Source organism: Neolamprologus multifasciatus, chromosome 7 (assembly GCF_963576455.1).
Source record: "Neolamprologus multifasciatus chromosome 7, fNeoMul1.2, whole genome shotgun sequence".
Lineage (NCBI taxonomy): Eukaryota > Metazoa > Chordata > Actinopteri > Cichliformes > Cichlidae > Neolamprologus > Neolamprologus multifasciatus.
Window position 1 is genome coordinate 22,367,871 of NC_140445.1, and position 13,944 is coordinate 22,381,814.

The 13,944-nt window shown below is 39.4% G+C and overlaps 1 protein-coding gene across 4 annotated transcripts in view; it reads right to left on the minus strand.

Annotated features, from left to right (window-relative positions):
- rgs3a (regulator of G protein signaling 3a) overlaps positions 1-13,944 on the minus strand; it is a 125,144-nt gene that overhangs the window by 79,515 nt on the left and 31,685 nt on the right. For all 4 annotated transcript variants that reach the window (XR_014874821.1, XM_085164514.1, XM_085164512.1 and 1 more), the window contains 5 exons: positions 13,118-13,550; positions 9,380-9,419; positions 8,606-8,931; positions 7,038-7,115; positions 4,041-4,152 (listed from right to left, as the gene is read on the minus strand). Coding sequence is in view for 3 of the 4 variants with exons in the window: in XM_085164514.1 (XP_085020640.1) it covers positions 4,041-4,152; positions 7,038-7,115; positions 8,606-8,931; positions 9,380-9,419; positions 13,118-13,550 (989 nt within the window). In the remaining variant the exon portion in view is untranslated. The remainder of the gene's footprint in view (positions 1-4,040; positions 4,153-7,037; positions 7,116-8,605; positions 8,932-9,379; positions 9,420-13,117; positions 13,551-13,944) is intronic.

Sequence of the window (13,944 nt, forward strand, 5' to 3'; positions counted from 1 at the left end):
AGTTCTGAACTAAATCTCACCAGGACGTGACAACCAAAAATGATGAGTCAGCTAAGGTCAAATACACACAGGAAGAAACCCCTGCTTATGTGCAGTCCGGTAATCTAAGAAATACAAAATGCCAGGTCCATAACCTACAACCTTCCTAAATGCTCTGTAGCAGAAAAACCTCTTATCATCTGTGTGAAAGCAGTATTAGCCAACCTGAGGAGACTGTATGGTGTTTTATGGTGTCATTGTGATGCAACAGTTTCTTTTAGGAAGTGTCATTTTTCAGTCCAACAACACTGAGAAACAGTATTTAAAACTTTATCTCTTCTCTGAAGCACAAATTGACGCATGTTTATCACACTCTAATTTTTCTCCACATTATAAATGAACCACTACAGTGTATAACCAAAGCTCGTGTGATGTGCAGAAGCATCAGCAGAGGTCACTGTTGGATATATTTCTGATGTCAAAAAGCAGAGTGCTGTCATACTGCACAGGATTGTAAAAAGCTAATAATATGAGTAAGGTTTAAGTTTAAATGAGAGAATAATACAGATGGAGACATCCTGTAACAATTTAAAGATTTCTTAAAAGATAGAATTTTTTTTAAACTTGTACTTAATTTCCAAAAAGTTATCATTTGAAATGGGAGTGGATCAAGAAAACCATGATACAATGCTGTCTGAGGTATAATACTTTCAGTTCTTTACAGTCACTCAAGTTTTATCATTAATTGACTGAAGAAAAAGATAAGATTACCTGGTACCAAGAGATAAAAGATAAAGAATTTTGGTTCAAGAGTCAGAAGGTTTCACATCATGGTGAGTGTTAGTCTTGTTGGCTTGTTTAGTGTAATAACAATATTTAGACTGACACAGTGTAATTTTGGCTTTATATGTGTTTTTTACTCTCTCATTGTTTCCCACGCTCCTCTGCCTAGTATTGGGGTGGCAGGAACACAGGAAAGCCCCTTTACTGAACGTGTACTGTGTCCTTACACACACACACACACACACACACACACACACAAACGCATAAAACACACCCTCACTGAAACAAACACAATCCCCCGGCGCCTCTTTCCTGAGTGACGCTGCTGAAGCAAAATAACAATGACAGGGTTCAGGGTGGAGATTTGTGTGTGTGTGTGTGTGTGTCCTCTCATGAAGAACACACAGACACGCAAACTCAATTGAATCCCCACCCTGGTGATCACTGATTGTTTGGGTGCAGGATGGAGGTCAGAACTGGACCAGAGGAGACTAGCAGCGTCTACAGAGAAGAACAGCTCAGAAGTGCTACTAGATTCAGTCAAATCCTGTGACAATGTATTTCCAATGTAATGCTGCAATTAATAAAACTAGTTAATATGTCCTATTTCAGTTCATCCCTGTCAAAAAATGTGTCACAAATATTTCTGACTTAACAGCTTGTTAAAATAAAATAATGATTTCAAAGTTTTTACCAAAACTTGTCAATAAAGGAGTGTAAAAGATGGAAGGACCTATATTAGTTCTAACAATTAGAAATCCACAAATGCTCTGGCTTCAAAAAGAGATCTGGTTGTACAGAAAACAATCCTGCTTCCCTCGTAAATTATGACCGCAGCACTTTTCTGAAGATTTGAAATATTTTTATAACAATGCATTGATCGAATTGATTGAAAAAAAAATACACAAGAAAGCTGGCAAATAAATGTCATGAATGCTAAACTTCAAAACTATGGTCCACAAATCAGTGGATGACTTCATGAGCAAGTCCATTATTCAGTCCCTTATTACAGCATGAAAAATAATTAACACAAACTTCATCGTAAAATCTCCTCCATAGTAGGCCTGATATCAGCCAATGACGAAACTGCCTACTGAGAGGAAACAACGGTGCCAACAAAAACCAAGGAAATGATAGAGGCCTTCAGGAAACACACTCAGCACTCTGCATAACAGTGAGGACGTAGATTGTTGGTATTCACATGTCAGCTGACCTCACCTGGACCACGTGTATCTCCCATCAAGTGGGGACAGCCGAACAGAGGTTTTACTTCTAGAGGAAGTTAAAGCATGTTCCCCCCCCCCCCCCCCCTTTACCACCTGCTGGCCAACTTCCACAGGTCAACAATAGTAAGCCTTATGACCTCATGCTGTGCGGTGTGGTTCACCAGCTGGACAGGAGAGAACAGAAAGGACCTACAACTGGTGGTGAAGGCAGCAGAGCACATCATCGGGATGACTCTCTACCCTCTCTCAGTGGCCAAATCCAAAAGAAAGCCAGCTGTATCATATTGGACCACACCCACTCTAAACATCACGTATTCTTAACCCTGACGTTCTGGGAAGAAAGTCAGATCAATCAAGTCCAAAACCAAAAGATTATAAAACATATTTTTCACTGGCAGTAAAGAGCACTGCCCCTCCTCCCCTCCTTACAGCTGTGGAGTAATAAATCTTTACCCAAAGAGCAGGAAGTGCAATTTTTAAAAACATGTCACTGTTATTCTGTATACACTACCTCACTGTGCTTACCTTTTGTCATGTTCACGCTATTGCATGTTTTTGTATTTTCATTGTTTTCATGAACAATGATAATAAAGACCTATTATATTTTAAAAAGTTTTTAAATATTCAGTTTGATTTTACTCCATGTCCTATTATCTATTGTTATCGTTTTAATCTTCTTGTCTTAGGGGAATAAAACTCTAAAAATGAAAAAGTACAAGTAGTCCAAACTAAAAACTACAAAACTACAAAAACAAAGCAGTTAGGACTCAAAAATGTAACTAATCTAGCATGATTAGATCTAATATACAGTTACTGTGAAAATACTGAAAGTGAGCTCTGATTTTTCTATAGAAAACAAAACGGTAAAAAATAATCAATAAATGAATAATTTAAAAAGACGTTTTTAATAAGGCAATCAGCTGGGTAGCCTTTTCAAGTTTATTCAACTAAAGGTCTTGAGATATGTATTGAAATCAACTCTTAATGTGCTATTTTACTAACATAAAACCATCTCTTTTGTCTTACTGCAGCAGCCAAACAGACATGGCTTGTTGTGCCGGGAGAATTCAAACTTCAAATTCTGGAAGAAAGGAATCTGTTTCATTACTCTTTTATTAGTTTAGCTTAATTCTACTTAAGAAACAGCAACATTTCTTGTACTTTGTATACATGTACAATGCTGGTTCACACCTGCTTTAGTTACTGAGTGAAAACCAAGATTTTTGCACCTTGTTTTTACCTTCATGTTACTTTTCTTTTAATATAACTGCAATCGTATTAGAAAGCGAGAACTCGTAATCCTCCTTCTCTACATAATCATAGCAGTGCTTCTGTGGTTCTCCCAGGCCGCCCTAAAACCTACATGGTGATTCTCCCACATACAGAACACACACTCTCCTTCTGACAGCCTTTCCCTTATTTTTTGTTATCACATTAGCAGATCACAAAGCATAAAGCCTGCGTTTTGGTTTAAACCCACTTCCGGAGCAGTCAGCTTGTTAGTACAGTTTCTTGCCCATGCACATGTCTAAGCAGCCCCCCTCTCTCACCCGGCCCTGTCCCAGTAATGCCTCCTGACCCCATCCCTGTCCTCACACGCTGCTCTAAACACAGATATTTACGCTGGGCCCTATTTATTTGATTTGTCTGTGCTCTGCGTGGCCATGCTGGCCAAACTATTCTCTCCATAACAGCAGAGGAGATTATTGTTTACACCAAGGTGAAATAAAAAGACAAAGCAACAGGAAATTGGACAGTCTTTCCCTAAATATCCTTTGGTTAAACTCAGCTGAAAGTATTACTGCAGTCATAGCTCCCCGTGTTTACTTCTGGTTGCACAGCCTCTGTGTGCTACACTTCCTTTCTTACTCTGTGGTGAATTGTAAAGGTTTAGCTTTATAACATACACACACAGATTGCACACAGATTTTGGCTGTTATGGGACTGTTGAGAAATCTGTTGGTGCACAAAAGAAGAATTTTTTGATCTATATAACCACCTCAACGTCTCAGAAATCTATGAATCACGGTCCCCGTGTTTAGGCTTACATACCCTCCTGGAGTCGCAGCTGACGGAGGTACAGGGGACTCTGAAGTACATTACATCGGCCTGGCTCGCTTTCTCTCGTCACCAGCATTAGGTCGTTGTAGACAAACACAGTAACCTAAAAGACATGGAGGGGGGATATTAAAAAGAGAAGAATAGGACGTTGAAAAGAAGGGGATGGAGGGCAGAAGGTGGTGAAGGAGAACAGGATGTGAGAACTCGGGGTGGGGGCGCATTACATCTCAGATGATCTAACTTTGGCTTTCCACATTACAAAAGCAGCCTGCAACCCAGTTAACTACACGTACAGCACTGAATATTTGGCAGGTTTCACCCCTTGCAGTTTTCCCCCGAATCATGTCCTAGCACAGGAAATGCAGTTCACACATTCAGAGCCCTGGTCACATGTATACATCCTCCCACATGGTGGTTTGGTGTCTGAATATCAACCATGCGTCTACACTGACGTAGTCCTAAATGTATCTTTTATTAACTGAATGAGGCATTTAATGACTATAAGAAACAATGAACACCGCTGTAGTTGTTTAAAGCACACATACAGTTTATATCTTAATTTCATCTTTTATTTTATTTTGTATTAAGAGACAGTAAGTTACGGCCCATGTCTTGCGTTATGCTTCTGCAGTGCTAAGGTAAGTGCTAAGTCAAACGAACAGCAAATGAAACCGAGGAAGAAATCAAGATAAACAAGTAGAAGAAAAAAACACCTAAATTAAGGTAAAAAGACCTCTTACGTAAGCAGGTGCAAACATGCAGCGTAACACACATAAGCTGTAATCCGTGCAGATGGGCAACATTTGAAGACAATGCTTTTGCCTTGGTGGCTTCCTCTGAGGGATAAGATAGCAGAGGGTATTTCAGATGTAGCCAGCATGTGGTTAATGTGTGTGTGTGTGTGTGTGTGTGTGTGTGTGTGTGTGTGTGTGTGTGTGTGTGTGTGTGTGTGTGTGTGTGTCTGAGTGGGTGGAAAAGAATGCTAGTAAGAGTGAAAAGTAAAGGACAAAGTGCATGAAAGCAGCAGTTTTCACACGTTTAGTATGCATAACATTTGCGCAAACTTGTGCACAAAATCAAATATCCACTTCAAATATTTACATTTTCCACACATACTTGCTGTCGCATTAAATCTTTGTATGCATTTGTATTTTTGTGCACCAAAAAGCTTTGCAACAATGCAAAGTTGATAATTCATGCAACAATTTTGTCTGATTAAGACTTCCATCCATTTTCTTAATCTCTTATCCTTGAGCACTTATGCATTAATATCCCAGCCCACACAAAAGGAGAAGCGGGGCGCACCCTTTACACTTCTATGTTAAGCAGAGCGAAGCATAACGTGGAGAAAAGCCAAATGTAATGTACCTATACTGAAACGCTGGGTCTCAAACAACAACATAACTCGCAATATACTCTTTACAGTTAAGTAAAGAATCTCATAAAACATAAATGTTCCATATAATGTTCAAGAATATACAGAACTAGCATGCTTTGTAAATCGAATAAGTTAAATTTATTGATAATATATCTATCTATAATACAATACATCCTGAAAATCTGGTGATTTAATCAACTTGCATCTCTTCTGTAAACGATTACAGTGAAATCTTCCTGTTGTTTCACTTTGCACTAAATATAATGGTCTGCTTAGTCTTTGTGTTTGTCTATAGATGTTAAAGTGATGCATGTTAGTTTGCCTCCCAGACTAAAAGAGCAAAAGCTGGAACAACACGGAGAGATCATTAAAAAAAACAGCCTGTATAAAGTGGCAGGGTGGAGAGAAACTCCCTCTCGACAAACACTGCCTGCTAAATATTTGTTTTATCCATGACCCCAGAGAGAGTCCATTATTATACTTTGATGCCAGCAGTGGCTCCGCTTTACTGCGTATAGCTGAGATTATGTGACAGGGCCAAAGCTGAATTCAGCAGTGAAATAAGCTTTTCTTTTAGAGCCCACACAGACCTGTTTCACATGCTTCTTTCAAATAAAACATTTGAAACACGAAACTAACACCTTAAATTTCCGAGGCATATCCACCTATTTAGGGTGAACTAGTTTAAAGTTATTGCAGTGATGTCATCATCATCTCATCTGCGGAAACATTCAAAGCTTTTCCTTCCATGAATCTGCACTCTAATTGGGGTCATGCAAATGTAAGCCTTTTATAAGATTACATTACCAGATCAGCGATGAATATTTGGCATTTAATACGATCTTTACAGAATAACATTTCATACATGTTACACAACAACATTTACAGACTATTTCTGAGACTTTACATACTTGTCACAGGGATAGGAATACTTTGAATTTATAGTATTTATAACATTTTTCAATAGTGTACATTGAAAGCAATGTTTGATGCATAAAACAATTTATCTGTCAGTCTGATCCTTGCTGCTCTCTTTCTTCATCTAGATTTTCTTGACTCATGTGGACAACTCCAGTTCAGACAGCTCCTGCACTTCATTCCTCTCCTGAGATGTTGCTTTACACTTACACTTGTATGCTTTCACACACATATATATATATATATGTATATATATATATATATATATAGATACATATATAGATATATATAAATATATATGAATATATATTTCGCTTAAATTCTGAATCAAGGCAGTGAGACGGCACTTTCACTTTGGCCAAATTAAAAAAACCACAAAGGAGGATGCAGCAAACCAACTTAATGCTTGCCACTTGTCGGAGAGATCTTATTGTATCAGTGAAACGAAAGAGCTCTTTGAAATAGCGGCTTATGCATCTCAGAGACACCTTTAATGAAATCCTGCATAATGTTTTAGATGTTTTAATCAATAACTACATCCATGGTCAGAACATTAAATTAAAATAAAAGCTTCAAGCGGGTGTTTTTAGGTTTGTAGACACAGACAGATTTTAATATGCATGAAAAATAATTAACAAATGCATTCATATGAGCACGGGCAAAAACAGACACTCTGTTTTGATGGCCCTTACCTTAAGAGAGTGGTGCTTGCTCTCATGTAGTATCATCTCTTCAGATATGATGAGTGTCCGGCTGCAGAGGTCAAGAGGCTGTAACAACAGAAAACAACAGGCTTCATGAAGAAATGAGGACACAACATTACCGAATCGAGTTCTCATCCCATTATTCATAACTAGCAGCTTTAGGGACATTAATGCTTGTAATATTGAGGTAAATAGTACTTGTAAAGTATTTTCCTTCTGCTTAATATTACCCTAACCTCTTAAACATATGTTGAGCATTTTTCAACATAAAATCCAAAAATATAATATTGCATCTGTCATTGGTAAGCTGAAAAGCTGCAGTACCAAATCCATTTTGGCTCCCAAATCCAATCGATCTGCTTAAAAGCAAAAGCAGGTCTTTTCTATGGAGGGAAACGCCGCTGAAACTGATTCTGTCGAGACAGAAAGCAAGTTGCAACTGAGAGGCGGTATGTGCGGTTGAGCACGACAAGACAGTGACACTTAAAATGAACTAGAATGGCAACGTGGGAGGAGGGGACTTCCTCTCAAGTCCAGGGTGTGACAGAGGCCCAATTCAACATGTGCAACATTTGAATACCGTGTGAAACAGGGTCAGGGCTGCACATTTGTATACATGACTCTATATGAAGAAAGTACCAACACAGTCAGTGTGTTTTCAGAGTGTGAAAGTTTATCGCAGCTCAAGATAGCTAAGCCAGTTGACATGTCAGTGCAGGCGCGAGAGTTATCTCACTGTGGTCAACACACTATAACGCACATGTGAAAAACTAAGCAGTTATTAAGTGATGATGCTTCATTTGACAGAAGCTGCCTCTTTGGAGTAGCCCCACTTAGATTTGCCGTTTTATTCTGAAGAAAGTGGATTTTGGAAGTAAGTGTTGAATTGGTTGCACAGAACTTTGACACTCTTTGATCCAAAATGTACAGCACAGAAAACATCAGCCTGACATCTCATACAGTAACACTACCGCTGTTAGTGCTATTGCCTAAAGACAGAATGCAGAAAAAAATATGTAGATCGAGTCTGTGTTACGTGTGAAAAGCTCACGGATGACTTGCAAAACACGAGAACCTCAGACATGAAGGTCAACATATTTCCTAACTGTAAACCTGAAATGTCTTGTTTCCTTTTGACACAAATGCGGAAGGGGAAAAAAATAATATTCATCATACTTGGACAGCTTGTGAAAACTGTTTTTCAGAGTATCTCAGTGGCCTGTTTCGTTTAATACCACAGAACAGGTGCATCCACAGCTCAAGTCCAGACTGGGGCCTCTGCATATCATTCTCTGCCCAGTCCCTGCATATCCGGTCTTATACTCTCTACTGAAGCAATGATAGCAGCAGATCATTCAAAAATTAGATCTATTCACTCTTTTGCCTTGGGTTCAAACGACTTTAGATTGGTTCAGTAAAATCTCACTCTCAGCAGTAAGTATAAGTAGAAGAGCAGGACTTCAGTGTATATAATACAGTGTCCAGTAAAATGTTGACAAAGAATAACAAACGATACGACCAAATCAAGATGTACAGGCACATAAAAAACGGTGTACCTGAACAAAGATGGGGAAGATAAGGATCTTGGGCGCCACTTTAACATATCCATAATTTGCGTGCGGAGCATGTGATCGGACAATGGTACAGTTCTGGTAGTTGGCGAAATTGGCATTCTGCTGTTGGTAGCTGGCTGCATTAGAGGAGGCAGGAGGCGCCTTTGATGTCTTCGAATTGTTAGATCGACGTAGGAAGCCGGTACGGCTGGAGAGACCAACACCGCCGCCGCTACCTCCACCACCACCAACTCCACCCATACCTCCAGAAAAAGCACCACTCTGCGGCTGAGGAACAGAAGCCTGTCGGGTGGGGATTAACCTCGCAGCTGTGGAGCAAAAAAGAAAGTGAAGACACAGATTATGAACAGTACTTAAGATCGATACTCTTCCAAATATGATCCTATCTATGAAGGGTAAGATGGCGCTCGCAAGGCTGGCAGCCTTAACCCAATTTCACTCGGGATGAATAAAGTATTATCAATCGGTCAATCAATCCTCAATATGACGATTGACGATGAAGGGAGTGCAAGAATGGAGACAGCAAGATTGTTCTGTTCGAAACAAACAAAATGCAACAAGAAACACAAGAATATAATGCAAAGAAATAAGTAATGTAGAAAACATATTTTGGAGCAATTGTCCTTTAATACTTTAGTTTGAGGCTGTTAGGTTGCCTTCTACAATAGAAGCTGATCTACAAACTCAGTAGACCACTTAACAAAACAGTCATTTAATTTAAACAGGTATTAATATTATATACAGTACACGACTTACCTAATGTACCCTGCTTGTCTGAGTAAACGGGCCTCAAGATCTGAAAGCAGAATAATATGAGATTAACATCAAATTAAAATCGAAATAAAACAAAAATGAAAATGTTAACATTCTAAACATGAATCTAGACATTCAAGAGCAATGACAAAGGTTAATGTATTAAGTTGTATCATTTCTAAATTGAATGTCAATTCTGATCTTAACTTTCTATCCCGACACTGATACTGATGATGATGATGATGATGATGCAACAGGACATATTTATAAATTATAAAAAGATCAACTGTCATTTAAAAAAAATATTCTGTATACTTCACTATGAAATGCAGTTCTTTACCATATTTATTCCATACTCTTTGTTTTTCCTGTTTTGTCTCTGTGTGTGTGTGTGTGTGTGTGTGTGTGTGTGTGTGTGTGTGTGTGTGTGTGTGTGTGTGCCTTGAGTTTTCGTCTCTTTTTCTTTGACTATCCAGTCTCTGCATCTCTGCATTTTCATTTGTTTGTTTGTTTCTTGCATGGCATTCGGTTTAGTTTCTAGGACACTTTTGAGCCCATTTGAATTTTAGGCTGGACCCACCGAGGCAGTAATGGTTTCTGCTTGTCATAACATATCACAATCTAGTGAGGGTGCAGGGCTAGGAATCTGCAGGTGGAGAGGGATTTGGAAAGTCCCAAAATGTTCATATACATATATATATATATATATATATATATATATATATATATATATATATATATATATATATATATATATATGTATATATTATTTATTTATTTATTTATTTATTTATTTTTACCATGCATGGAGGGTTTCACCCCAAGTCCAGCACCCTGAGGCTGTACGCTAAGCGGAAGGAAGGGGGCCGGGGACTGGTGAGTGTCAGCACCACAGTCCAGGATGAGACAACGAACATCCAAGAATACATCACGAAGATGGCCCCAACTGACAGCGTGCTCAGTGAATACCTCAGGCAGCAGAAACCCAAGAAAGAGGAGGGAGACGAGGAACCATCATGGAAGGACAGGCCCCTGCACGGTATGTACCACCGGCAGATAGAGGAGGTGGCTGATATCCAGAAATCCTACCAGTGGCTGGACAAAGCTGGACTGAAACAGAGGCACTAATCATGGCAGCACAAGAACAAGCTCTGAGTACAAGATCCATAGAGGCTGGGGTCTATCACACCAGGCAAGACCCCAGGTGCAGGCTGTGTAAAGATGCCCCAGAGACAATCCAGCACATAACAGCAGGGTGCAAGATGCTAGCAGGCAAGGCATACATGGAACGACATAACCAAGTGGTCGGCATAGTGTACAGGAACATCTGTGCCGAGTATAACCTGGAAGTCCCGAGGTCAAAATGGGAAATGCCCCCAAGGGTGGTGGAGAATGACCGAGCTAAGATCCTGTGGGACTTCCAGATACAGACGGACAAAATGGTGGTGGCTAACCAACCGGACATAGTGGTGGTAGACAAACAGAAGAAGACGGCCGTAGTGATCGATGTAGTGGTTCTGAATGACAGCAATATCAGGAAGAAGGAACACGAGAAGCTGGAGAAATACCAAGGGCTCAGAGAAGAGCTTGAGAGGATGTGGAGGGTGAAGGTAACGGTGGCCCCCGTGGTAATCGGAGCACTAGGTGCGGTGACTCCCAAGCTAGGCGAGTGGCTCCAGCAGATCCCGGGAATAACATCGGAGATCTCTGTCCAGAAGAGCGCAGTCCTGGGAACAACTAAGATACTGCGCAGGACCCTCAAGCTCCCAGGCCTCTGGTAGAGGACCCGAGCTTGAAGGATAAAGGGCATGCTGGGTGTTTTTATATATTTTATATATATATAAACATATATATATATATATATATAAATATATATATATATTTATATATATATATATATATATATATATATATATATATATATATATATATATATATAAATATATGCCATTATCGCACTTTTCTGCCTGTTTATTTGGATAACTATTTCATTTTCTTTAGTGCTGGTTTTCAAAGCGCCTTTTTTGTATCTGTGTGGTATGCCACTAACATGACCCATTTCCACAGGGCTTTTAGTATATTTAGCAAGGCCAAAACAGAATCCCCTCAGTCTCTGCCTCCTTTGTTTGAGATACAAGTTGCAGCTATTTGTAAGGGAGGCCAGCTTCACTGTGCTGGCATGTTTCTGTTTTCCCTGAAGCTGAAGTCTCTTCCTTCAATATGCCTATAATTTCTCTGAATTTGCATGTCTTCCCTCCCTTATAATTTGGTAATTTGGTACCACTGCCATTAACTGAACCTAGATCTGAAAAGGACAAAGGTGCATACCTCATGACACACCCACACACAGATTACTCACTCACACACACACAGTGTTGGCAGACTCACAAGCAAGGACACACAGAGATTCTACGTGTTTGCACCAGTTGCATACAGTTAGTTAGTTTTGTGTAAGCTGAGCAACCATTAAGACACTTAGATTCATATCAGGAAAAGAAAGTCTCAAACCCATTCTGAATCTAGTTAGTGGGTTAGTATTGTACGGTTAGCTTAGGAATTCAGATCAGTCTTTTTGATTTGTTGACTTTGCTTTATTTTGTTTTCAAGATGAAAGCTTTTACCTCATATACAAGATCACTGAATGCAAAAAAGCATGCTTAACAAATGTATTAGACCACCTGTCATAAAAACAAGGAAACTTTCGACAAAATTTTGTTTGAAACTGTTATTTGTAATCAGATAACAAAATGCCAGCGCACTGGAAGTCTCTGAGGAGTCAGAAATGAAGCATAACTTTTGACCACTAAAACTAATTTTTCTGTGCAGAAATCCAAGTAGATAACTATAATTTGACATCTTAATCAAAAAATAATCATGAGCTTTACAATTTTTTCTGTTCTTTGCAAAATGCTAATTTTGAAAATGTATGGATAACTATTGGATAAATATTGAATTATTATTATAAACATTAAAAATGTACATTTGATATAAAGAGTTTGTGCATACTGGAGAATTAGCATTACAGAAATCAAAACCATTTTGGTAAATTTCAACACTGTTAACACAGCACAGCTGTGGCATAAATGTTATTATTGGGTGGTGGTCTAATAAATCTGTTAAGCACTATAAAGTGCATGCTGTATAAAATGTCATATACATGTCCTAATGTTCATGTACATGCATGTTATACAGACACTGGATATTATGCAATGGACCATTGTTGAAATATGTGTTTCCTTCTTCTTTCTTTCTCCTTCCTAAATGCAACCAATATTTGATTTTAAAGAACTGCTGTGAAATTCTTGTGTCTAGAGAAAATCTGCTAGATAAATTAATTGAGGCATATATATGCATAGTTTCTCTAATATGAACCATGTCTGGCACGATGTAAGAAAGAAATACAGCAAAAGTTTCCCCATAATACAGGCATATAATGTTATTACCAGCTCTATTTTTATATGTTGTTTTATCCTCTTGGTTTTCAGTCTATTGCTCCATACTTACATGACAGTGAACTATATGCACAGTATGTAGTGTTCACGACATGTTATAAAGCACAAATCAGTGAGACAGCAGTAACCCAAATGGCCCAGACATACTGTACATACAGTCCATCTATCTATCAGCACCAGGGATGTAAGGTAAGGAGACATATCTAGGATGAGCCACCATATGACCATGGTGAGGATGAGGAGGACGGAGAAGATGATGAAGATGCAGCCCACCACCACTCTGAGGTACCTGGCTTCCAGGGTTGATGGGTGCCAGGATGATATAGTTATCCCCGTTGGATGCCTTCACTCTAGTTCCTTTCAGAGTGGCAGTGTGAGGATGGTGGAGGTGCCGCGGCTTCGAGTCCAGCTCCTCGGCCGACCCTCCCTGGGCCCCCCATGCCAGGGTCCCCATGCCTACACCGCCGCTATTTCCAGCTTCAGAGCCATTCACCAGTAGCCTGCGTGCGGCAGTGGCACGGTGGTGGGCTGGGAGTGGCGGCACAGCTGGGGGGGTTTTACTTGTGCCGACATCTGGTACACGTCTACGGGTGGGCGGTGACGGGGCATCATAGTTTGAGGTGGAGGGTTTGTAGGAGGGTCGGTGGATGAGACCCTCAAAACTAGGTTTAGCTGAAGGACCAGTTCGCCACACTACCACTGTGATTTCATTGGCACTGTTCCTGAAACAAAGCAAAGTAACGATGGTTAAGAAAAGCCAGACAAGTGGAATTTACATGCCTCAGTTTGCACGGCAAAATTAATTATATCTATAATATACATTAAAATCAAAAACAAGAACATCTGGATGAAAAGCAACCCTGAAACCACACATTTAATACGCATTAAAACCAGACTCTTTGATACTTACTGCATGTCTGTAAAAAATAAATTCCAATACAGAAATAAACCTACTTTAATTCATTCTGTTTTTAAAATAAACTGCTTCACTGTAGGAATGAGACAGCTCATCGAAAAGAAAACAGAGGATCAAACCCTTAAAAGTTTAACTAAGATTATGCTGTTGAGTGCTGATAAATCACTGACTTCATAACGTGTAATTGCAGAGCTATTCCC